The following is a 26,774-nucleotide window of genomic DNA, read 5'->3' as shown; positions in this document are numbered from 1 at the left end:
AGTATAATAAAAGTTCTTTGTTCTCAATTTTTGTCTCGAGGAAATTATGTGAAGTTACTTCTGTTTCTCACAAAGGCATCTTGAAGAAAGCACGTCAGCACCTCTACTTCCTCAGGAGTTCGCAGAGGTTTGGTATGACATCAGAATCCTTGGCAAATTTCTACAGGTGTAGCTGCATCACAGTCTGGTATGGGAACACCAATACCCCTGAGCTGAAAGCCCTCCAAAAGGTAATGGACACAGCCAAGGTCATCACAGGCAAAACCGTCACCACGATCGAGAACATTGACGGGGAACACTGCCATCAGAGGACACCAGCAATCATCAGAGACCCTCACCGCCAGGCTCAAGCTCTGTTCTTGCTGGCGGCCATCAGGCAAGAGGTATAGGTGATACAAGACTCACACCACCAGGTTCAGGAACAGCTGCTACCCCTCTACCATCAGACTCCTCAACACCAACTCAATCAGGGACTCATTTAAGGACTCTTTCTTGTGCACTTTATGGATTTTCTTATTGTTCTCTGTATGGCAGTCAGTTTGTTTACATTCGTTATCTGTTTAGTTCTTTTATTTGTTTATATGTTGACACTGTAGTTCTTTTTGCACTATTAATTAATTAATTAATCATCTACGGCTCCTAGAACGCTTCCACCAGCGTTGTCTCCGCTCCATCCTCAACATTCATTGGAGCGACTTCATCCCTAACATCGAAGTACTCGAGATGGCAGAGGCCGACAGCATCGAGTCCACGCTGCTGAAGATCCAGCTGCGCTAGGTGGGTCACGTCTCCAGAATGGAGGACCATCGCCTTCCCAAGATCGTGTTATATGGCGAGCTCTCCACTGGCCACCGTGACAGAGGTGCACCAAAGAAAAGGTACAAGGACTGCCTAAAGAAATCTCTTGGTGCCTGCCACATTGACCACCGCCAGTGGGCTGATATTGCCTCCAACCGTGCATCTTGGCGCCTCACAGTTTGGCGGGCAGCAACCTCCTTTGAAGAAGACCGCAGAGCCCACCTCACTGACAAAAGGCAAAGGAGGAAAAACCCAACACCCAACCCCAACCAACCAATTTTCCCCTGCAACCGCTGCAATCGTGTCTGCCTGTCCTGCATCGGACTTGTCAGCCACAAACGAGCCTGCAGCTGACGTGGACATTTACCCCTCCATAAATCTTCGTCCGCGAAGCCAAGCCAAAGAAGAAAGAATTAGTGGTAATTCTGCCGCAAGAGAAAGGAATCGCAGGGTTGTATGTAATGTCATGTCTGTCCTCTGACAAGAAATCTGAAATGCACATTTTCGCAGATAGCTGGAACTTTACCAAGATCCCCGATCTCGTTCCCTCGCGGCCCGGGAAGTTGTGGGCTTCAAATGCACGAGGAGTCAGGCCAGAAGAGCCGAAGCACCTACGAGCCGATTCCCTTTCAACTTCGCCAAATGGCGGCGCCCTTCGCCGCCTGCACCAAGATGGCGGCGAGCCGCCGCTCTCCCATTGGTTGGAGCGGCGTGATGACGCGCGTTCTAGTGGGTTCCATTGCCGCGGGACGGTTGGGGTGCGCCTGCGCACTGGCCTCTGTGCTGCCGCCCGCCTCGTTCGCTCGGTGCCACGGCCGCCATGTCTCGGTATGCTCGTCCTCCCAACAGCTCGCTGTTCGTCAGAAATGTGGGCGATTGCACCAGGTGAGGGGCAACAGGGAGGGTGCGGCGGCTCCGGGTCAGGGAGGCCGTGCGACGGCCGGGCTCCGTGTTTCTCACATCCCTGGGCCAGGAGGCCTAGCGCACGCAGCAAGGACGCGGGCCCAGCGCTCTCTCCCGCCCGATTTCTCCACATGTGTTGCCGGCGGCCCAGGGGCCTCAGAATGGGGCTGGTAGGCCCGTCCTGGGAGTGGCACGGGGGAGGGGGGGGTAGGTAGTGGCGGGTCCGACCCGAGGGGAGGGGGTAGGGGAAGGCAGCGGGCCCGACCCCGAGGGGGGGGGAGGGGAAGGCGGTGGTGGGCCCGACACACGGGAAGAGGTCTGACGGGGGTGGGGGTGGCGAACTCGACGGGGGAGGGGGGTGAGAAAGGTGGCGGGCCCGTTCCTGGGACTGGGGGCTGATGCTTTGTAATCTCTCTCCTTGTGAGCGATGTGAAGCTTTCTTAAGCTTAGTTCATTAAGTTTTTTTGGAAATGAGAATCCAATCTGCATTGCGGTTTAGATCGGTTCCAGTATATGCCTTTCGAGTCACGTTTGAGTTGAATCTGGCGATTAATAGTTTTCATGTTGAGATAACCCTTTAAAAGTTTAGCAAGGCTAAATGGATTTTTTTAAAAATTGGTTTTAAAACATAAAATGGTGAGGGCTTTTGTACATCTTGAAAAATTGCATTCTTTAAAATCTTTTTTGATGCAAATTTAGATCATGAAGCGATATTGGAAACAGGAGTGCAGAAGATATACATTTGATTTAAATCAACATTTTAATGATTTTATGCTTATTTGAATTTGGATCTACTGTTCAAATAGAAATTTGTATTTTGGAAAAGCTAACATTTAACAAATTCTATGATTTCACTGGTGAATTCTCATAGCAGATGTGTATCATATTAAGTCTAAAGTTTTGTATACAATCTAAAGTTCTCTTGATTCTTTGATCTCAACAGAATAACATGAATATTTATTAAATAAGTTTGTTTTGGATGTATCAGTTCCATATAGTACTGAATATATTGTAAAAGCTAACAAACGGAGGAAAATGTGGTTTTATTACTCGTAATTTTTTTAAAAAAAACCCAAGGTTTTTTGTATCAAATTGCTATATGCAATTTAACACTATCAAGTGAAAATGGCCAGTGGCTGTAGATATTAAAATTCCATGGCTGTTTCCCATATACTGCTATTCTTAATAACATGGCTGTTTATTGATCCTTTGTTTCTAAGGCTTCAGTGAAGAAAATATTCATAATTTGTGGATAGTTTTTAATTAAGTAAAATTTAATAACTTGATGTGGGTGATATCTATCCTTGGTGGTTATTCAGGATGGAATGAACTAATAGGAATAGAATGTATCATAGTTGAACCAACAGAGTTGACAACGTTATGAATGTTATCTTTGGTAGGAAGGCAACATATGATGACTGGAGTGGAATCCTGGTCTGGATTGTGCTTGCAGATTATCAACTGATACTTGGTATCTTGATAAAGTTTTAAAATATCTAGTTTTTGGGTCTCCTTCCTTACTAAGCATAAATAAAAAGTTGTGTTCAAGAAAATCAAAACTGCTGGAAATGTGAAGTACGGTACAAAAACACCCAAGAAGTCAGTCGTCACATAGAAAGTGAAAGTTAATATTTTAAATCTACGGTCAAGTCTTGTCTCAAATCACTGGAAATTTGGAAATAATGAAAGTTGGAGGATTTTACAGTGGAAATTTAAAAGAATATTGTTAGATTAATTATTTTTAAAATGGCCAAATATGTCCCACGGGGAGCATCAATGCAGATAAATAGAACCCAGTTGCTGGATGTAGATGAAGTGTTCTGTCCATTCCTTTGTTCCATTTATGGTATAATGAGATATCAAAGTACATACATGCACAGCTAATATTGGTTTCTGATCTGATACCTAATTAAGATTAGTAGCTAAAAAAATTAATGCTGGTGCAAACATTAATGATACAGAATATTATGTTGTGGACGTGTGAAATTTCAGGAGCTTGAGCAAGGATTGGGTAGCTAGCAAAGAAAATCAGATAGCGTTTAGAACTTAAAATGTTGGGGGTCAATAAATCTATTGGAACAGATAATGTGTCTTGTTAAACCATCACTAAACAATCTAAAATGGCTTTTGTTGAGCCATTCACTTGTTTGTATACTATCATATTGACTGGTTCTGTTCTCATCTGTCAACAATTGACATGTTGGTTTAATGTTCTAAATTTTGAGAGTAATGGAATCTCCTTTCAGATGATTTAATCAGTTTTTTTGGACACCACGTGGACAATGGGCAATTCGTATTACAAATCAACTATATCATTTTTATGGTACTTTAGGCCTGAGGATTTACGTCGTGAATTTGGTCGCTATGGCCCAATAGTAGATGTTTACGTTCCCCTTGACTTCTACACTCGACGTCCAAGAGGATTTGCATATATACAATATCCTTTCTTCAGTTTTCCTAAATGAGTGAAGCAGAGATACTGAGTCTTTTCATTTTGATGCATTTTAATGTCTTATTGATTTTAGTTCAGTAAAACGTTTTCTTTGGAACCTTGGTGGAGCTTTATAAGATACAATGTTGGGCTGTGTGTGCAATGAGGTTCCACTGCTTATGGAAAGCATATTCATATTTTGATTTTGTCCATTATCTGGTGTAGTGGTTAGTGCTGTATGCACTATTGTGAGTGAGTGGAAATACATCATGGCAATTTTAAAGTTTTAATTTTTAAATTTTAGAGATTTAAACAAAATATTTTTGCTAACTCTAGTCCTTCAGAATACAATTTTCAGAGAAGCACTAATTTGGGATCATAGGAGCAGATACTCCAAATGTTCCTTGCATGTAGACCATAAGACATCATGTTCCGATCCATTTCAGCCCCTTCTACCCATATCCTTTCCCCTGACTAATCAAGAACCTATCAGTCTCTGCCTTAAATACACCCAATGGCCTGGCCTGCACAACTGTGACAACAAATTCCACGGATTCACTGCCCTCTGGTTGAAGAAATTCTTCTACATCTCTTCTAAGAATGCAAGTTAATAGTTTTAAATTGGTCTTGTTTACAAATGTGTAAGCCCATCTCTCCTCATTTCCTGTTCATTGTGCACAGTAATAGCTCATAAAATACCTCAAGTTGTTATATGAATCGATATGACTGTTTAGGGATGCTAATTCCAATATGAAAGTTGGGCATCTTGTTAAATTTGAATCCTATAATTCACAGGAACCACCCAGCTTACTTAGTGGAGCTTTAGTTAATTCACACCAAAAGTGGGTTTATCAGTATGTTTAAATTGTTGGATCATTAACATGCCTGTCAAAAGGGTATTTTAAATTTTAACTTCAGATTGAAATTTGGTATTTCAATAAAACTGATTAATTTGGCAACCTCAGATCTCTGAACTGGCAAATTTTTCTGGACTATTGGATATTATTCCTGCTAATACTGTACCCTAAACACTTTTTAGCTATTACACTATTCTACAGTAATGCATTTTCCAGTGAACCCAGAGAGCTTTGAGGGAACTTTGGCTCGGGCCCCAGTGAGGTTAAAGGGAGTCAATCAGATAGTTTATCAGCATTTTCTTTTGCAGAACAGCACAGTAATAAACATGGATATGAAGTGATGGAACTGTACAGTTGTCTTGAATGAGACAGTAGTCTTCTAAAGAAGAATTTAGATTGAAATTGAATTTTGATTGTTCTGCTGACTAACGTGGCTTTGTTTTACCTGAAATTTTGATAACACCACCTTGCGATTAAATGCGGGCTCAGTCAATAATAAAATAGTGAGAAATAAAGCAACATTTTGGGTTAATGCTCAGACATTCCAAAGCTGCACAGGGTTGGTAGGTTAATTTGTCACATGGGTGTAATTGGGCAGCATCAGCAAGAAAGGCCTGTTAATTCTGCATCTGTGCAGATTTGTGCTCTAGTAAGATAGACTTTGATAGGTTCCTTGGAAGTGAGATGTTAAATGCTGCTTCTTTGCGGGTTTTTTTTATTCCAGAGACAAGTTTGAAAGTTACTAATGAGGTAAATGTGTGCAGTAGCTCAATATTCCAATGTTAGTGAAAATGATTATATAGTTCATCTTTAGGAACAGCCATTATCAACCTTTTTTTTGGCTATGGCCCCCTTTAGGACTTTGCTCAAAGTTTATGGGCTCACTTGCCTTTGAAGTAGTCTGGTTGGTGTTTTTCATACTTTTCTACTACTGACCACATTTTAAAAAAAATGATTTCTGTCTGTCTGTCCCCCTTAAAATGGCCCCCGTTGAGAATGACTGCTTTAGAATATCTTTAACCTTTCAGTGATTTGGTAAAGGTTGCCAGGTGTTGCATTATCATGAGAATAGAAGAGTGCTTTATTTTAGTGTGTTGGGGAGGGGGTATAATCTTCTTGCATAGCTTTTTATCCTAAACTTTGACTTTGGTTTTGTACCATTTTGTAAAAGTTGACATTTGGCTGCTTGTCAAATCTAAATTGCTTTGAATGCAAGTTAAATGAATGGCCTGAACTTTGGTATTTAAATTTCACCTGCTCTATTTTGTTTAAATGCCATATCTAGCCTATTGCTAAAATGCATGTTTGAAATATCCTGCATGAAATGAGTTGCAGTGCTATATTTCATTTTTACCAAAAAAGTAGCATAAGAGCATTCTGAGGTAGCTAATACTTACACTTGATTAGAAATAATGCCATTAAGCCCAATGTAACAGTTATGACAAAAAAAATGCAACTGGCAAACTCTGCCCAAATATCTTGACAATCCCTTAAAGTCAACATTTGAACAGACCCATCTTAACAAATGTACTTATTTTAGTTTTAGATTTTGGGAGTCTGGCTACTTTAGACATTTAAATGTACTTGCAACTCTTGCTTTGTTAATAAACTTCTCTGGTGCCAGAGCAAGAGTGTGGATTTAGTTCTGCAAGTATTTAAAGTGGAAACCAGCAAAGAATGAAGGCAGTACTAGGAAGCTCAACTGATTACTGAACTTGGTGGCATTTTATTAATTGATGAGAGGGGATCTGTTCTTAGTGACAGCTAGCAAATGTGCCAATGGGAATCAATCTTCAGCCCCTAGGAGGTATGGGGGGGGCGGGGGTGGTGTATGTGGGTGTATATGCACATAGCTTTGTCCTGGATACAAGAATATAACATTTTTAGAATATTGAATGGGATGTTGAATTTTGAGCATTCAACTTCAAGCCTAGTGTGAATTTTTGAATATAATCTAGCTTTGCTACTGCATTAATTTACTGCAGAAATGATCTTGATGTGTTTCCTTGTACTGCCTGCCCACGTCCTTTAAAATGTTAAAAGTGGATTGGCAGAGTGGCGGCAGAGTAACTGCAATTATGGTGGTAGGCACAAGACACGGCAATGGGAGCTGAGAAGATCGATGCTTAAACTAAACTCAGTTGCATTCGTGCAGACTGCTTTGCTCTTCATGGTGTTGAGCTTTATAATGCAATTGCATCTGGTGATTGGAAGGATTTGAGGTGAGCTGCTTTTTAAAGAATCCAAAACACTTCAGCACAGAAATGGGCCCTTTTACCCTGTCTAGTTTGTATAACTATTGTCACTTAATCTCTATGACCTGCACCCAAGACCTCCATACCTCCCATTCAAGTACCTGTCCAATTTTTTTATTAAATGTCAAAATTAAGCCTGCATTCTCCACTTCAGCTGGCTGCTTGTTCCACACGCTCACCACTCTGGGTGATGTTCCCTTTAAATGTTTCACCTTTCACTCTTAACCCATGTCCTCTAGTTCTTTTCTCTCCTTACTTCAGTTGAAAGAATGCTTATATTTATTCTTTTGTATAATTTTGTTTATCTCTATCAAACTACAATGCTCAAGGGAATAAAGTCCTAAATTATTTAACCTGTAACTTGCTTAAGTGCCAGCACATTTTTTTGGAAATCTCTGCACTCTGTTGCATTGCTATCTTTCCTGTTAGGTGACCATAACTATACATAATAGTCCAAATGTGGTTTCACCATAACTTCCCATCTCTTGTACTTTAATTTAATTTATGATGGTGAATGTGCCAAAAGCTCTCTTGATGACCGATCCTATCTATTTGTGACACCAGTATTTGACTTGGGCAACTACAGTCTGTGTAACTGATCCATTGGAGTTCTGATCCCAATAGCATTAATCAAGTTCTGTCATGGAATTTGTCGTGTGAATAATGCTAAGCTCAGACTGGTTGTTCTCCAGACATTTGCGGCACAGCTGAGCGCTGGCGTTAATGAGTGCACTATATCTGAATTTGTAATAGAGGGAAGATGTGACCATATTGGCTTCAGAAAGTCTGGTTTAGGGCAGAATCTGAAGAAAGTTCTTGCAGTGATGCTCCAAGATCAAAATGATTTGCTTGCAGCACAGGAATAGCCTTTGGTTCAACAAGTCTTTGTCAATTGTTGCACTCTCTATACATATTCTTTTCGGTAGTTGACTTCTCTGCCGTGGCAATTTAAATGCTTGTTTAATTATTTCTTAAACATGAGAATATCTGCTTGCACCTCAGGCAGCACGTGACAGATTCTGATCACTGGCTGCATAGAAAAACAATTCCCCTCAAATTCCCTCTAAACCTCCTATTTCATAATTATCAATGTGCTCAATATGACACTTGATCTAATTCACGGTTACCTATTTTGTTGCTATAATTGCTCGTGTTAGTGAGGTTGATGTTAAACTTGTCTCTGGAATCTAAAAAGAGTATTACTTGGTAATTACTGTAACTGTTTAGCTGTTGAAAACTTGTTGATTACTTTTTGGATGATTCATAACAGGCTGATTAAGCCTTAATTGAATAGTATGGACATGTCCTGGTTTTTGTAAGCAAAATGCATTTGAGGGTCCTGCCTCATTTTATATACCAATGTAGAATTAAGGGAAACTTCCTGGCTACAAGCATTGCAAATTTTGTATTCCCAAAGCTTGAAGTGTTATGGCTTACTCTATATTCCATTTAAAGCATTATTTTCCTTTTAAGAATGGAAAGTCATAGGTAATAAAAATTTACATTGAGAAATTTCAAGTGTTTGTAGATCAATGGCTTGTTAGTTCCTCAGTCTTGTAAGAAAACCTAAGTGGTCAGGTGTGCAGTACCAGATTTCACTAGAATGTAGCTACTGGTGTAAAATGAGTCAGGTGCTTTAAAACTGCTTAAGACTTCAGTTTCACTGCTTATGGAAGCTTTGACATTTATTGTTCTACTTGAGTTATCTGCGTATATCATAAATTGCATTTGTTCTGAGTTGTATGCATGTGTAAAATTACTCTGTATTAATGATTATAATAAAATTTGAAACTGATTAGGCTTAAACAGATTAAAATTTCTACTAATGTACATCACTGAAATTTTTGATAATTTTTTATTAAAAGAAACTTGGCTCTGGCAAGTTCTATGGATTAACGGGCATGACTTACCGTTTGACACATTTACATGTACATTTAGAAGTGTATTATGGGATATACTAATCAAATTAAGAAAAATTGAAATCTAAGCAAGATTGGCTTTGGGAATTCTTGTTCTCAAAACTTTTCCATGTTGCCATTTTTCTAGTCAGCTGATGTGTGCTGTAGATTTGGCTGCAAGTGCAACTACTTCCAATAATGATGATACTAATAGGTTTAATGCAGAGATTTTTTAATATCCCTCTTTAGTTAATTTAATGTAAATTTTTAAGCATCAAAACTGGAGTGGCAGATTTCACTTAGGGAGTTTTTTTATATGTATAATTTCCTTGAAATGATCTAACTGATTTATGCCATGCTCTGTTTTGGGAATTGTCAAACCTGTTAAAGTATTCAGGATTATACTTGATAAACATTAAAGTTAAACATTTTTGACAACTTAGAAGTTCATATCACTCATCCTTTTTATCCCGTTAAGTTCATCAATCCCATAAACTGTTTAAATTCAGAACATTTAGGCAAATTATGAAATTCCTCCTACAAATTTGGCCTCATGCCAAACAAGATTGCAGGGTATTTCATTGGGACATCTGACCTTGAATAAATTTTCATTTTTAGTTAAATTATATGGACTAAAACTAAAACCAAGAATCTTAACTGAGTATGTCTATAGAAGGTTTAATCTTGCAGTAAGAGGTAACTTTTATTTCATTCCCTGTTACCAAATGTGGTTTGTGGTAAGTATTATTAGATTGGCCATCAAAGTACAGCTAATTGAAGGTATGTATATTTAAATGGTCAATAACTTGGGTATTGAAATAATCATAAATGTTAGTTTACTCTAAATCCTGTGATAACGAGACGAGGAAGCTTGCGAAAATTTCTAGGAGGGATGATATAAAAATGTACAGCTATCATATTGTTTGTGGCTTGTGTTCTATTGTTGAGATAGTTGTTGTAGGGGACTGCTGGTTCTGGCTTAATGTATTACACTCCAGTGTTGCATTTCTAACAATATTTGCTATTTGTATTCTACTGTAAATGCGTGCCTAACCAGAAGTTCCGATAATGGAAAATATGACGGCTAGCTTTACGCTGTTTGTAAAATGTACTTGCTGGTGTCTTTTACGGCTAGTTTTGGAGGTAGTCAAAAAAAAAGTGATTTCAAACCCTGCATGTTTGTCTCTTTATACCCATCCCCTGACATAATTTTTTTGTTGTTGTTGCCTCAGAAAATTTAAAGCAATCCGCTGTAACTGGCGATCCCACAAAGAGTATGAAAGAGCCTTTTAGATAGAATCCAAGCATAAGACAAGCAGACAAGCCAAAGACCTCTTAAGGATCAGGCTTGAAGAAAAGAGAGGGAGGGTGAAAAAAGATTAAAGCTTGAAGAGGGAAAAAGTCAAGGCTTCGATTTGTCCGCAATTGGAAAAAGGTTGTTTTGTCAAAGTCAAGTGTCTTATTTGGGCCAGCGCCTCATGTCAAGTCCTTCTGGCAAGCACTTAAAGAGTTAAAGGTCAAGCTGACGGTGCAAGGTCAAGTTGACAGCCAAATTTAAGGTAACCAGCCAAGTCCTGATATTGTATCCTACTGTAGTGAAACAGTTCATTCTCTTTAAATGTTTTGAATGTGATTTTTTTTTTACTACCTTAAATGATCCATGTGTAATGCAGATTTGTATTAAGACCGTTTAACTCGTAATCTTGGTCTCATCTCAGTGCTGCTAAAAAAAAAAAAAAAATTCTTTTTGAGAATTATTTTTGTTTGAGATGTTCACAGCCTTTTAATTTCTGGCTACATTGACAACAGAAAATGATGGGTCAGAATGCTCTTAAGATTGAGTTCATTTTCCCTTCATTTGTTACTTCCCAAGAAAAATCCTCAGTTAATGCTCTCCTTAAAATGGTACAATTTTATTTCTCCAACCTGGAGTAATGTTTTTTTGTTTAACCTCCACTCCTAAATCAGATAGGTGCTGCAAAAATATTGCAGGTGCCATGAAGTGTCTTAACCATGTAAATTTAAAGCAGGGGTTGACATTCATTGGTGGATGCTTGCAAGCTGTGAGCACCTATATATTTTGGGAGGCATTTGCCTTCTAAGCAGGTTTTTTGTCCTTTTAACTGTGACCACTCTTGTGGCACATGATTGGTGTCTCCATCTCAGGTGACTTTTACTAGATGCTTTGACCAGCAGTACGATATTTTGATTTATATTTGTTCTAATTTTTTTGAAGCATTTTGCTAAATCTGATTAATGAAGGTGACAGTGGTGATTGGATAACTAGAATCTAACAATTACTTTGGGATATATTGTAGACTAGTTTTAATTTTATAATTTTGATATAAATTGATGTAGAAATTTTGACTTTTTGTAAAATTAGTAAATGTATTTTAAGGAATAGACCAGATCACGGAGTTTCGGCATCTTGTGCAATTTTATTGAAGAACTAGCTTTCTAGATTTTTGGTAAAACAATGTTGTGGCTGAAAATGTGTATTGAAGATTGTAGGATTTGTTCGAAACCTGTGAAAGTGAAAAGACCCCTTAACAGCTTAGCATGTTTGAAGATGTCCGTGATGCAGAAGATGCACTCCACAACCTGGACCGAAAGTGGGTATGTGGCCGTCAAATTGAGATCCAATTTGCCCAAGGTGATCGAAAAAGTAAGTATATTTCAAGTGAAATTTCGAAACCATCTAGCAAGTTACATATTGATGTACCATATATACTTGTGTAATAGTCGATACCATGTAAAAATAGACCCCCTCCCCCTACTAATTTTGGCCCAAAAATCTGATATTTTGTCATGTGTAATGCTCCAGCTGCTAACACCCCAAACGCGGACTTAGCACCTGGTCCCGGCCACCCGCCTGACCATCTGAGCTCCTGATGCCTCAAATCACGCAGGTACTTGCGGTCAAAATTGGTATTCGTGTAATAGTTTACCCCCAAAATTTGATTATTACACTAGTATAAACAGTAGTTAAGAAACCAAGGTGGTCATAGTGCTTCAGTTGAGGGCTATATTGTTTGAAACTGGGCAAATGTAATCTATTGTTGAATTTCAATACAGTATGTTTCTGATTATCCAAAAGCCACTTTACCGAAATTACAAGTTATCCCCTAAAATTTTTGGCGGCGACATGACCTCCAGTTGAAAAAAGTTTACATTTTTTTTACCTGCAATGCTCAAGTGGGACTCTTGATGTGCTGTTAGCGCCATTTTGAATCCAACGGAGCTCTCGCGTACTCAAGGTAAGAATTAAACTATTTCATGCTTGAAAAGTTTCCCTAGTTCTTTATTTTAATTGCTGATACCGTACAAGTATTCTGCTGATGCTATTGGGCTGGGATCAGAGCACGGACTTGGGGCTCCTGGGCAGGTTCCGCGACAGCGGTGAGGAGGTGTTGGGGATCCAAGCGGGAACCTCTGGCGCCTGAGCAGGTTCTGTGACAGTGGTAGGGAAGTGTTAAGATCGGCTAAGGCTGATTATAAGTATTCTGCTGAATAAACAGGGCTGCAAATCAGATATCCAGAAAATGCAGTTAACTGATACACATCTGGTCCCGAGCATTTTGGATAATCGGAAACGTACTGTATTACACTTTTCTGAGTTACAAAAGATTTTTATCTAAATCCCTCTCCAGCATAGTTGCAGAACAGTAAGATGCTTTTCATCTCTTGGTTTTAATACTTGCTCATTATTTTTAAAATGTCATTTTGATTCTTTATTTCTTGCTTTGCAATTCTGAAAGTTTTGGCTTTATAATTACAGCGCCTGGTCAGATGAAATCTAAGGAACGAAGATCCTCGCGGAGTTCACCTCGATATGACCGTTATGATGACTATGATCGAAGGAGGAGGTCTCGAAGTCGAAGTTATGACAGGAGGAGATCACGAAGTCGTTCTTATGATCGCAGTCACAGGAGGTCTGACAGCCCTAAAAAGTATGTTGTAACACACATTGTACTTGGTTTAGCTTGAATCTAATGTTTTTCAGCTGTTTAATTCTTCCTTTCTTGTGTGTAGTTCCCGGAGCAGGTCAAGCGGAAAGCGTAGACGCAGCCGTAGTAACTCCTTCAATGACAGGTATGATCAAGTGGGCTGCGTTCACTGTTGCATGTTTGTTGAAGTTTAATAACTAGCACTATTACTTATTTAGCAACGAGCAGTAATCATTGATGCTTTAATTATTCTGAACAATTCCTCAATTTGATCTCCGCCTTGTTAGAATTTGATGGAGGCTGAATTTGTGAAATATCAGATGTTTCTAGATTAATATACTAGTTAGCCATCTAGGGATTATGGATATTTTAAGTTCTTGCAGTAAAAAAGTTGTTAATATTGTACATGGACTTTAGGGGAGATTGATTTAATGTTTGATTGTGGAATAATTGTAGGAAACTAATCCCCTTCATGTTAAGAGAATTATTGGGAAAATGCATTCAAAGGCTTGGTGGTAAATCGGCAGTGCTCAAAAAATTATGGCATTGCCGAAGGAAGTTTTGAAGTAGCAGCATAAGGATTGGTTGCATTATGAAATTGGTGATGGGGCTAATTGGAATGTAAGAATACTGGTGAGTAACTTACAAATGGACTAAAAGAGCTTCTGTTTGAACATAAAATGTAACAGACCAGTGAAAGAAAATGTGATTCCCTCATCAATTCTCTTTATAATGTTCAATAAGGAAATTGCAGTGAAACTTACTTTTGGTCTTCACAAGAGAAGATGCCTGGTATTTAAAATTTGGGGAGATAGACACAGTAAAGGTAGATAGGCTTTTTCCACTGAGAGAAGGTGAGATACAAACCAGAGGACGTGGGTTAAGGATGAAAAGGGGAAAAGTTTAAGGGGAACTTCATGCAAAGAGTGATGGGAGTGGAATGAGCTGCCAGTTAAAGTGGTGAATGCGGGTTCAATTTTGACATTTAAAAAAAAAAAAAAATCTGGACAGGGACATGGATAGGAGAGGTATGGAGGGCTATAGACTGGGTGCAGGTCAATGGGTAAAAAAAATGGTTCACAGAGTTGGGGGGGGGTGCTGTTTCTATGATTATCTTCTATGGTCCTATGGAAATGTTAAGAGAAGCAAGCCTTGAGTAACAATGAGAAACTGAAGGAAATTAGAACTTGACAAGCTAAAGTTGATCAGCTTGAGAGCCAATAAATTACCAAGCATCCAATAACCCCAGACTATTGTTTAAACGGTTTTAAGGAGAGAAAACTATATTGGGTGGTCTGGTTATCATCCAGGATTCTTTAATGTGAAACTCTGAGGATTAGTGGGTCACCAAATCTATATTTTGAGGATTGGTGGATCACCAGCGTGATTGCATTGATCATGCTTGTGATCAAATGGAGGAGTTGTCTAGGATTCTATGGATTTGTGTACTGAGGATTAGTGGGTTATAAATGTGATCATACGGATCACGGGGAAAGATAATGAAGAGAAAATAAACCAAGTGGGGAGAGGGGAAGAATTGGAATCTAATGAAGCATGTGATAACAAAATATCTTGAAGGACAAAAGAATTTAGAGTTGGATTTGTAACAGAAAATGTTTGACTAAATCTGCTGGAATTCTGATTGTGAAATAAGATTGAACAAGAATTTGAATTTTCAGAAGAGTACGTCAAATCGTTTTTGTCCCCTGTTTGGGGAAGAATATTCATTGGATGCAATTCAGTGGATTTACTAGAATCTTGCAGGATTGTAGGGGCAGAAAAGTGGGCAATTAACCATGATCCTGTTGAACAGCAGAGCAGGTACAAAGGGCAGAATGGTCTGCTTCTGTTCCTACTTGAAATCTTATGGTTGGAATGTGTAGTTTCTGGGGTCATGGTGAATTGAAAATTAGTTGTAAAAAGCCAAGTGGGAATAAATCAAATCTTTCCAGGTTGGCAGGCTTTAGTGGGTAGGGTACCACAGCAACTGTTGCATGGGTCCTAGCTATTTGCAATTTTTAGTGGCTTAACTGAGGGGACCAACAAAGATAAAATGTGTAGAAAGGTGAGGATATCTGCTTTGTTGCAAAGTAAAGGTTTTAAATGGTAAGAGATTAATGGGACTTGAATGAACACAAATCAATTAAAACATACAACTGCATCAACAATAGGCTCTATTTGAATGCAGATTAAAGAAATGGAATGAAGATTCACTGGATAGATAGGGATGATTGGTTGGCGTATAAGAAGAGATTGAAACTTGATTTTTTTGGAGATTGATAGGCTCGATGTGGGAAGGACTTCCTGTGGCTGATGAATGTGGAACCAGAACTTCGTGTCAAATGGTTTGAACAAAACCAATTTTTAAAAAATATTTGGCAGATGGTGAATATGGAGGAAAGTTGTAATGGCTTGTTCATGAAGGCAAGTGGGATGTTGACCTTAATTGCTAAAGGAATTGAATTTAAGAGCAGGTAGGTGTTTCCACTGGCAAGTGAGTCTGGAACTCCGACAAAGCCTTGAGATTCGGTTGGGGGAGGGGTGGGGGGGGGGGGCAGGCAGTAGATGTGAGACACAAGGAAGAACTGCTTCCAAAGTAATGAATCTAGAATTCTCTATCCAATGTCCCATTAAATATATTTAAGATAGATTTTTGAATAATAGGGTAATTTGAGATTATGCAGAGCAGGCTCTATGGCTATTTCTTTGTTCATTGAAATCTTTCAGATTTGATAAATTTCTGAATGTTTGGTGAACTAAATATATGGTGGTCGTGCTAGAAAATGGCACTAAGGTAGATTAACTATGATCTTGATCATTTGCAGAGCAACCTTGTTGGATTGAAGGGCTACTCTAATTTGTGTTCTTCATTGCTCTTTAACTAGACCTAAATTGATTGGAACCCCCCCCCCCGAGCACCTCCAAGGTTCCTATTTTAATTTGGCCAAAATTAAATTCCAGTTAATTCTTTGATTTTGGCCTCCAATGGTAAAATATCATAATTCCATGTGCCCATTTGTACCTGATATTTTCAATCTTATTTTCCCCGTCTACTCATTCTGATTGATATTTTGAGTAATTGGGAATAATACTTTGGCTGTCTGAAGATCCTACTGCAAGTTGTCAAGTCCTCATCTCAGGAATTTTCTCCTTTGGATTGTTTTTTTTCATGTGTTCTTGAAAATCCACCTCATTTAGCATCTTTTGCCCTTGGGATGTCCCAATTTTTTTGTTGCTGCAGTGAAGGTACAATGCAAGTAAAAATTGTATGTTTCCTACCCTTGCACTTGTATTTTCTGCTTTATCATTGTTCTTCATCCCAGTTCTTTCCCCTCTTATGAAATTTCTAAGAAATGCTATTCCCTTGGTACAAGCAAGAAGCCAAATATGAATAGCAGCAAAAGGCTGCAAAATTAGTCTTTTTTTTTAAAATATTCGATGCTGTAAATTGCTTGGAGGTTTTAGTTTGAAATATCAACCAACCATTCTTTTTCTTTCTGCTGTTTGACCTTCTGAGTTTGTGCAGCAAATTCTGTTTGCCTATAAAAAGTACTTACTGTAATGATTACATTTGAGTTTTGAAGATGCTATAGAAATGCATTTGCATTTTTTCTAGGCATAGACGTCGTCACCGTTCTTACACTAGATCAAGATCCAGGTCAAGATCCAGATCCAGGTCCAGGTCTAAATCAGTATCAAGATCAAAATCCGCATCAAGGAAGGATTCCAAGACACGATCACAATCAAGGTCCTGCACCCATTCGAGATCTGGGTCTAGGTCTAAATCCAGGTCTTTGAGTGGCCACAAGTCTGACAGTCACCATGAAGACTGAAGCGTAGTTATCAATTTAAAGCTTCTATTTGTGCTTACTTTTTTCTTTTTTTTGGGGGGGGGGGTCTTGTAGATGTTGAGAGGTGGGTACTGTTATGAATACAAGAAAACTTCATGTGCAAGACTAATTTGTTGATGGTGTTTGAAAGATTTCAGTCCTCATTTTAAACCGAATGGTGCAGTAACTAAGGCTGGTTTAAAAAAGATCTTAACATTGCCATGTTAATCATTAGTTCATTCAAACTCAATTTTCACATTTTTGCTTTTATGGCAAATTTAGAATATTTGATCTGTGGCTAGGTTACTATTAATTTTTATAAAGCAGTGCCCTCTATACTGTGCAAAGAAAAATGCTAAATTGTTTTCTCAGTTAATATCCTAATGGATCAATAAAGCTGCTGATACAATTCAAACTCTGTGAATTCCAAATTTGTAAAGGCAACTGTAACAAATTTTCAACAGTGCTGTATTCATTAATGTATTTTTTTAATTTGCCGGAAACTCAATTTTGGGAATTAGTTTGCAGAAATCCCCTTTATTTGCTTGACTGATCACCTTAAAGCACAATCCTATTTTTGGCAATTTGCTGCCCACAATCTTTCTCAGTTTGTGTGCATTCATGCAATGCAGTGGTCTGGCATGCTCTGTAATATTGATTTGTGTATTTTGCATGAGGAAATCTTTTCATTCTTAGCTGTAAAGAAACTTGCTAACGTTATCAAGAAACTGCATTTATTTAAATGCAAGATAAGTCCAGAAACTGGGGAATTTAGTTTTCCAGAACAGCTGAGCAGTATTGTGATCAAACCTTCTTTCATGTAGAAGCTTGTAAAAAAGGATTTTTATACTGTCTTTTTAATAAAAGCTGTTTGTAAAAGTTCATAGTATAAATGTTTTTAGTTACGCTTTAAAAATGTTGTAGGTTTTTTTGCATGTGTAGAAAAATGTGATATTTTAAAATCAAAGTATTGATCATTCTAGCCTCTGCTTTAAACTACAAGTAACAATAGTATCATACTATGGAAGCCCTTGAAGTTGTATTTAGCCATTTACATTGGCTGAAATTTGTGCAACTGTACTTGTTCCTGCTCATATCAGGGCTCTCTGACTACAACTAAAAGTCTATTGTCCTTTCAATTTTCCAGTTTTGATGTCTGTCCATCAGATATACAGGAAGGCAAGATGATCTGTACAACTCCATTCTCCATATTTTTGAGCTTGTAAAGACCACATACAGGGTACACATTTCATTACTTTCTCAAATTTTGGTTAAAATGCAGTACAAATAAACTTGCAAATTTAGCACAGGTTTAGAATTAAAACTAACTACAGCAAATTTTGGGCACAGATGTGGATGTTGTACTCATCCTTTTGTTCATAGCTGACTGTAACTTGTAAATAAATCTGCTGTATAATAAAACATCTGCAAGTTCTCTTTTTTAGACCATTCTCTTGGTGCAGTAGCAGTATTGATCCAAGTGCAGCCTGGATTGGCTAACTGCTTCAAGACCAGTTTCTTACAAAGAAAGATGCCACTGTTTCAATATAACCAAAGTACCAAAATACTTTAACAAGGAAGCCCAGCTTTAAAATATACATATACTACAAGTTTTACATTTGTATGGCTCTATCTACATATTAAAACATGGTTTTAAGAATCTAGCCATAATAACTTGCACATTAAGTTAAACCAGCTTAGTCCATATATGTATCAGAAGTTGTCAAATTAAACTAGGCAAAAAAATTTTTGGCAAGTGATAAAACCAAATTAGGGTTTTAGTTTCACATCAAGATGAATTAACATTTTCTTGCAAAGTCCATGTTAGAATGTAAGTGACAAAATAAAATATTGCACCACAGACCTTTTAAAAGATCTGCTTTAGTCACAGTAGAGGCAAGCAATGTAACTGCTTGACAATTTTGTTAATGAAATTGAACAGGTATTTTAAGTGGTTGCTGCTCAAAACAAAACTTGAAGTTAGTTGGCAATAATGAAAATGTATTTCTCAATAAAAAATCAACATTAAAACAAGAAAGCCATAGATGTGATTGATGCTGGCTGTTGTGGTCGTAAGGTGCATTGTGGGTCTCTTCAATCATGACAGGTTGCAAACATCACATTGAATGAAATATGTAATGAATAACATGAACTACACATACTGCCTACATGATTAAATATAGCTGGGTAATTCAGAAAGGAGGGCAACGTAAAGGCTGCCTCAGTACTTTGGACCCATACTACAATGCGCGCTCTTCAGAGAAAGGTATGAAGTATTCAATGAGAAATTGTGAACTGAAAAACTAAACTAGTTCCTCTTCGAAAAGGGGGAAAGAAAACAAATTATCTAACACTAGTCCTAATAGGACCTAACCACAGTGGCTGAGCAAATGTATCCACCCCAGAAGGGTAGTTAAAGGCAGTGGTATGGTTGAAAAATTACAACTAAAGGAAAGAATATTTTTAAAAAAAGCTTCCAGCTCTGTATAAACCTCCATGTTAAGCTACAGGTTATGCTTGCACATTAAGTAAGTTCTTCAACTGAAAGGCCATGTCTCTGTGTTCAGAAGCTTTCCGTGGAATACGTACCCAATGGCTTGGAGGTTTGGGTAATACACTTGGAGATGGGGGCTCACTGAACTTAGCTCCAGCATAATTTTGGTCACACTGTGATCTTAGGAGTGGATTTGAACTGCTCAGAACTGCCTCCCAGCTCTGATTATTTGTAGTAAAGTGCATTACATTTTTTACTTCCTTCTGCATAACTTGGCATGACTCCGCGATACATGAGCATCGTCTGTGGCCCTTCTCGCCTTTCTTTTGTGCAGTCGTCACATGGCTGAGATTGTCGTCTTTGCCTTTCTGCCGGTTATTGCTTGAGTGCTGATTTCTCTTGGGGGTGCTGTTACTTGGCTGAGATATTGGAATGTTTACTCTTTCAACCCCTCCCATGTTCTTTTTCCAAAGAAACTATCTCCTGTTTGGGCTGAAACAAAAAGCCAACTCTAGTCTTTCTGCAACAAGCTTGAATAAGTTATTAAAGTACAAACACATTTCTTAATAGCATAATTTCATACAAGATGAATGATTTACAGTATTTTAAGCAGGGCTGTAATGCTTTATAGTTAGAAATGTTAGAATTAAACCGAGAAAGTGCAGATTCTGTGATTGAAGTAAAAACCATGCTGGAGAAGCTCACCAAGTCAAACTGCATGACCAATATTTTGGGCTTGAGCCCTCCTTCAAGGTATGAGCAAAATGTAGGCAGGCACCTGTCCATCAAATCCACCAACCATTTGCATTAATCTCTTAACAATTCCTTTCACATTCAACAATACAAATGCACCCCCATATAGTGATTCACAGCAGCCACTTAATATGTTTGGGAAGTGAGAGGAAATCCAAACTAATTTACTTGAGTCATGCACTTATTTTTAAAGCACTGAACTAGGTGCCCCACATCATGATGTTATGACATGCCGGTTCGCTAGATTTCTAGGAGTTGTATTTTACCTATAGCTCCACTACACGCCCCGTTCCCCCCATAACAGCACTATCACCTGGTAGTCCCTTCATTGGAACTGCTGACTGTTGAATGGGGCAGGTTTGAGCCTGGCAATTTGTTCATCTCATCACCCTGTATGGTCCCTTGTATGGCACCTGCAAGGGCTGTCCCTTAGTTTGCTCAGCAGCTCTGGAATTCCCCTGGGACTACCAAAGGCATGCTGTATACAAGGTCTGCAGATGAAGTGTGAAGATCCTTTTGGAGTTGTCCTAATGATGATGGAATCATTCAACCATCCCGTTGAATTGTGGGTGATAGGCACTTGCATTATGAAGCTTAGAGCTGAGCAGCCAAGATAAAGCCATCCATAATTAAGATGTAAATTGAGGTACTCTATCAGAAGTGATGTGCGGCAGTAGGCCGAAGTGAGCCACCTAGGAATCGAGTCCGTAGAAGCATCTGCCATGGGGACTGCCTCAGGCCATCTTGTAACCTATTGATCACCGTGTAGAGATAGTAGTAGCTTCGTAACACTGGAATTGGTCCCACAATGTTCACATGGACATGGTCGAAGCAGCAAGTTACCAGTGGGAAGGGTTGTAGCGGTTCTTTTGTATACCAATGGATTTTGATAAGCTACATAAGATCTGGCCATTTGCGTGATGTTTTTCTTCACACCATGCCAAACAAATCTCTGAAATCAGATGAAGGTTGATCTGATGGATGGATGAGAAAGACCATGGACAGAATCAAAAATGTGACGTCTCTATGAAGCTGGAACCACTGACCGTGGATGTTCTGTTGACACATCGGCATCATTTTACAAATCCTTCCATTGCAGGCTGGTTATCGAGGTGTGTTACGAGTCCATCTCACCATCTTGTGGTTAGGCAGCAGCGAGAGACTCGTGGTCCATAGCTGATGCCTCGCGCACAACTGAGTGGGAAAGTGCATCAGCCACTACATTGTCTTTTCCTGAAATGTGCATTATTCGAAAGGACAACTGCCACTGTTTTCAACCTGTCCGGGGCTCTGACACCTTTGAAAACGCGAAGGTCAAAGGTTTATGGTCTGTGAATATGAAGTGTCTGCCTTCCAAAAAGTTACATAAGTGATAGATGGACAAATATATGGCTAGATGCTCTTTATCAAAGGTGCTGTATTTTTTTCTCGGGCTCACAGAGGTGGTGGCTAAAGAATGCCAATGGCTTCCATTGTCCATCGACATACTGCTGCAGCCCCCCCCACCCCCCCCTCCCTCCCTCCTATGGCCACAACAGATGCATCTGTTGAAAGGGTGCTGTGACTGCGTTTAGGACTGGATAACTGAGCATGGTTGCTTGAGCTAATAGTTCCTTTGTCTTTATGAAAGCATTTCGACTTTCATATGTCCACTGAAGAGATTTGGGATTACCAGATAGCAGATTGAAAAGAGGTTTCAGAATGTGAATTGCTGCTGGAAGGAATCGACAATAAAAATTTGAAATGCCCAGACCCTTGGTCTGGAATATTCAGTAACGGCATCAATCTTGGGAGGCAGCTGAACTATACCCTTGTCAGTGATTGTATGCACAAGGAATTCTATAGACTGTTGTCCGAAAACACATTTACTTGGATTGATGGTCAGTCCAAATTCTCCCAGGTGTCTAAAGTGTGTACACAGATGGTCCGACATGTTCTTTAGTTTTGCTGGCGACTAATGTCATCTAGATAAATGAAGACGTTGGGCATGCCACGCCCTATTTCATCCATAACTTGATGAAAGGTCTGAGCTGTATTTTTTAATCCAAAGGGCATACATAAAACTTAGAGCAAAACAAAAGGAGCAATTATTGCCATTTGCGGGATGTTGTCTGGTTCCACTGGCACCTGGTGATATCTACACAAAGTCCACTTTCAAAGATTTTTGCCCCATGTAGATTCAATGATAAATCTTGAATAGGGTAGTGATCCAGTATAGTGGCGTCGTTGAGCCATCTATGATTTCCACAAGTTCTCCACCCTCTGGTGCATTTTGTACTAAATGTAATGGAGATCCCATGGGGTGTCAGATCTGTGAATTATCCTCAGTTCTTCCACTTTGTGGAATTCTTTTTTAGCTATTTGCAGTTTCTCTGGAGGCAAGCGACGTGTCTTAGCATGAATGGGAGGACCCTTGATAGAAATATGGTGAGTTACTCCATGTTTCGCAGTGGGGGTCGAAAACTGTAGTAATTTTGGGAAACTTCTACAAGTCTGGCGAACTTATCAAAAGTCTTAGGCAGGGCTTGAAGGCATAGAGCAGGAACATGTGATTCTGCCAGGCGAATAGTTTGAAAGGTGGTACGATCCACCCTTTTAAATCCACTACGAACAAATGAGCTTGAAGGAAATTGGACCCTGAGTAGCGGTCGTGATACTGCCGCTATAATAAAAGGCCATGTGTAAATGTTCCCCTTGAATTGAACATACATTTTTTTTGGTGCCACATGTGGGTATGTTGGAACTATTGACTGCTGTGAGTTGGAAGCTAGTGGTAGAACATGCATCAAAACCGATTGGTGGAAAACACTAACCTCCAATCCTGTATCCACCAAAAATTTACATTGAGAGAGCTGATCCCAAACATACAGAAAGCTCATAGATTTTCGGTCAACTGTCACAGCCATTAATGACGGTCAGTCAGGGCATTTCCCGAGAATGCACAAGGTGGCAGGCACCTACGTTCATGGATTTCCCAAAGTCAGTGATAACACCAGGGGTTAAGTGTTGACAGACTGCCTGACTTGAGACGTGGCCTTATTATAGGAGCTGGTGCATTGAGAGCATGGGTTTCAGAAGTAGTATCAACAATGGAGGTGCTGGGTACGGACAGCTGTGAAGCAGTGGTATTGTCTGAAGACCTTTTGGTGTGTTTTTTTTTGCCAGCCACAGGATGCCTGCCTCTGCAGCTACTGCCCTGGAGTCTTTGAAATAACTCTGCGATAAGAGTCTAATGTCTTCTGGCATCCTCTCCAAGAAGAGCTGTCCGAACAACAGTATGTTGCCCATTAGTTCAGACAGGGCACAATTACCCAACTCCTTCATGTGAAATAGTCTGGTGGCCTTCTCTCTGTGGGACATGCTGTAAATACACAGCAGGAGCACTTTTAGAGTGTCATACTTGCATTCTCCAGGCTCTGGTGGAGCATCACTGACTCACTTGCCAGTGGCTTGGTCCAAAGCACTGATGAGGTGATAATAGCTAGTCACGTCCGCCTCAATCTTCCTGAAGTGAAACTCTGCCCCAGCCTATCGAAACCATAGCTTTGGTTCAGCTGTCCAGAAGGGCGGTAGCTTATCGGCAATAGCTGCAGTATCCATATAATTCAAAAGCTCGTTTTGGACCTGTCGAGGTCGCCAATTGTAGCCACTGAAAATGCAATGGTTTCCAATTAACGTGAAATAACAACACACAGTTTCAGGTAAATCGGAACTAGTTTACTCAAGTCACACGCTTATTCTTTTTAAAACACTGAACCACGCGTGCCATGTCAGTTTGCCAGTCTTCTGGGAGTTGTAGTCTATCTAAAGCGCCACTACACCACCAGAAAAATCCATGTGACCACAGGGAGAATACTCAACCTGCACCAGGAGTCAGTTTGCATGGCAGTAGCTCTGACACCAAGAAATAACTGCCTGCGTGTGAGGTCCTGTTGGAAATCAGCATGCAGCTCTCCTGTCTACTAAATAAATGGTTTCACCAATGAAGCTACCAAGCCAGAGAAGAAACAGATTCTCTCCAAAGCAAAGCTCTGCCCAAAGAACTGTGGAAGCAGCCACTGAAGGCAGAACCAGGCATTAGTCAAAAAGAGAGCAACGGTTTCTCTTCAAAGCAAAGCTCTGCCCCAGAGTGCTGTGGAAGCAGCCACTGAAGGCAGAAGCAGACATTAGACTAAAAGGGAGCAAGCAGGAGAGGGATACTGAGGTTGAGTGGACCAGCCACGAGCTGACTGAATAGCACAGCAGAAGAAAGAAGCCGATATTTACTAAACACAAATAGAGATGGTGTCAGTGTTTAGCAGCACAGGCACAAGATTCAAATTTATTGTCAGAGTACACACATTACATCATATAAAACACTAAAATTCTTTTTCCTGCGGGCCAAGCAGAATTACCACTGATTGGTAAACAAATAAAGAACTGTAAATAACTGACAGTGCAAAATAGAGGGGGAAAAAAAACAAGTACAAAAGTAAGAGTCCTTAAATGAGTCCCTGATTGAGTTGGTGTTGAGGAGTCTGATGGTGGAGGGGTAGCAGCTGTACCTGATCCTGGTGGTGTTAATCTTGTGGCACCTAGACCTCTTTCCTGATGGCAGCAGCGAGAAAAGTGCATGTGCTGGGTGGTATGAATCCTTGATGGCTAGAAATAACACATCGAATGAAACTTTCTTTTTTGGAAATCACTGTCATCCTACTTTATCAAAGTTAGAAGTAGCCATGGGTGCCCACATGGGCCTTTTTACTGGCTACAAGCTTACACAGGCAAGGCTTCTCAACTCTTCCTCCGTGACATCAACCTTATGCACCCATGATGAATTTGTTGGCTTCATCCACCCTGACCTCAATTTCAAGGTGCATCTCTGGCAGCACTCTCCCTTGATCTCGGGAGACAAAATTTCTAGATAGTTTCCCACCAACTGACCAATTCCCACAGTTCGACTACACCTCTTCCCACCCTGTCCCCTGTAAGGTTTCCACTCCTTTCTCTCAACTCCTCCATCTCCATCACATCTGCACCCAGGACGAGGTTTTCCATGCCAGATCATCTGAGGTGGCCTCCTTCTTCAAAAACCATGGCTTCCCCTCTACAACTAACAATTCAGCCCTTACTCATATCTCCTCTATTTCTCACACATCCGCCCTGAGACACAAGGACAGAATTCCCCTTATCCTCACCTACCATCCCACTAACCTCCACAACAAACATATCCTCCACAATTTCCGCCATCCACAACATAACCCATCACTAGACACATCTTCTCCTCTCCCCCCTGCATTTTGCAGGGACCACTCCCTCCACGACTCTCTTGTCCACTCCTCCTTCCCCACCAATCGTCCCTACCCTGTGAACGCAAGCGATACTCCACTTGCACCCACATTTCATTCTTCACCCCAATTCCGTGACTAGAGGGATGCGGACTAGAGTGCCGCATTGGGTGACACCATCAGAGGGGGTGACACCAAAATGACTGTCTATAAAATTTTGTGCAGTATTTCAGCCGAAATTTATTACTTTTTATAAATTATCCCTGTAGTTAGTTATAAAACAAAAACATTTTTTGTAACCCCAGCTTACATGTATCAATATACTTACAAGGCTAAAACTATGCTAATTTACTTTTTGAACCTTCTAATGCGTTCCGGTCAGAGCTGTCATTATTACCTAATTACAATGATGCTTTGAATTGTGGTTTCATCTGCACGCGCTACAAGCACGTGCTGTTGTTTTCATTTCTGCTAGTGTTTTTATAGTTGCTGCTTTTGTCAAATTTTCTGGTGTTTTAGCTACAATATTGTGGTAATATTTTTATTTCAAATTCTATTGTTTTCTTACCAAATTTTCACTTTAACTATATGAAACCATGTAAATGTAAATACATTTAGGCTGTACGATGTTGTAATTTAAAGGTGTAATTTTAATTTTGCTAAATGTTTATCTCACTACTATTGCCATTATAGTCATTGATAATGGGAATTACGACTTATGAATAACATTAGTACAAAAAAAATTAAGGATTCTGTACAGCCTGGTACGGGAGGAGGTGGTGGGGGTAACACCAACACTAGTGATGCCACTGGCTCACCACCCCCCTGGGGCCCCAAAGAGACTTTCCCAGTGAATCAACACATTACTTGTCGATCTGCAGGGGTCATCTACTGCATTCTTTGTGGCCTCCTCTACATTAGAGAGACATAGACTAGGAGATCATTTCACTGAGCAACTTTGCTCTGCCTGCTGCAATAACTGGAACCTCCCAGTGGCCAACTATTTTAATTCCACACACTATTCCCACATGCACATGTTTATCCATGGCCTCATGCACTACCAAACTGAGGTACCCGCAATTTAGAGGAACACCATCTTGTATTCCATCTGGACACCACCCAACCAGACAGCATTATCATCAACTTCTCTATTTTCTGTTAACTCCCCCCCCCCCAACTCCAAGCTTCTCTCTTTCTCTATCTTCTTTCCTCCAACTCCCCACCCCTTGCCTCTCCGTTCACCATCTCCACTACAACAACAGCTATTTTTTCTTCTACCCTCCCACCTACATCCACCTGTGACTTGTTGCCTGTTAGCCTGTATCCCTGCACCTTCTTCCC

At 39.8% G+C, this 26,774-nt stretch overlaps 2 protein-coding genes across 2 annotated transcripts; one reads left to right on the top strand and one right to left on the bottom strand.

The window, feature by feature from the left end:
* The first annotated feature begins 1,543 nt into the window (after window positions 1-1,543).
* srsf10b (serine and arginine rich splicing factor 10b) lies at window positions 1,544-18,341 on the top strand. The gene is made up of 6 exons (XM_069895091.1): window positions 1,544-1,683; window positions 4,034-4,138; window positions 11,704-11,807; window positions 12,921-13,092; window positions 13,175-13,234; window positions 16,706-18,341. The coding sequence occupies exons 1-6, from the start codon at window positions 1,619-1,621 to the stop codon at window positions 16,920-16,922; spliced, it is 723 nt and encodes a 240-aa protein (XP_069751192.1). The 5' UTR covers window positions 1,544-1,618; the 3' UTR covers window positions 16,923-18,341.
* Window positions 18,342-19,430: 1,089 nt separating this feature from the next.
* pnrc2 (proline-rich nuclear receptor coactivator 2) lies at window positions 19,431-19,871 on the bottom strand. Its single transcript, XM_069896308.1, has one exon. It carries the CDS (start codon window positions 19,869-19,871, stop codon window positions 19,431-19,433), a length of 441 nt encoding a protein of 146 aa, XP_069752409.1.
* Window positions 19,872-26,774: the final 6,903 nt, after the last annotated feature.

Source organism: Narcine bancroftii, chromosome 8 (assembly GCF_036971445.1).
Source record: "Narcine bancroftii isolate sNarBan1 chromosome 8, sNarBan1.hap1, whole genome shotgun sequence".
NCBI lineage: Eukaryota > Metazoa > Chordata > Chondrichthyes > Torpediniformes > Narcinidae > Narcine > Narcine bancroftii.
This window is presented reverse-complemented; position numbering and strand designations above follow the sequence as displayed.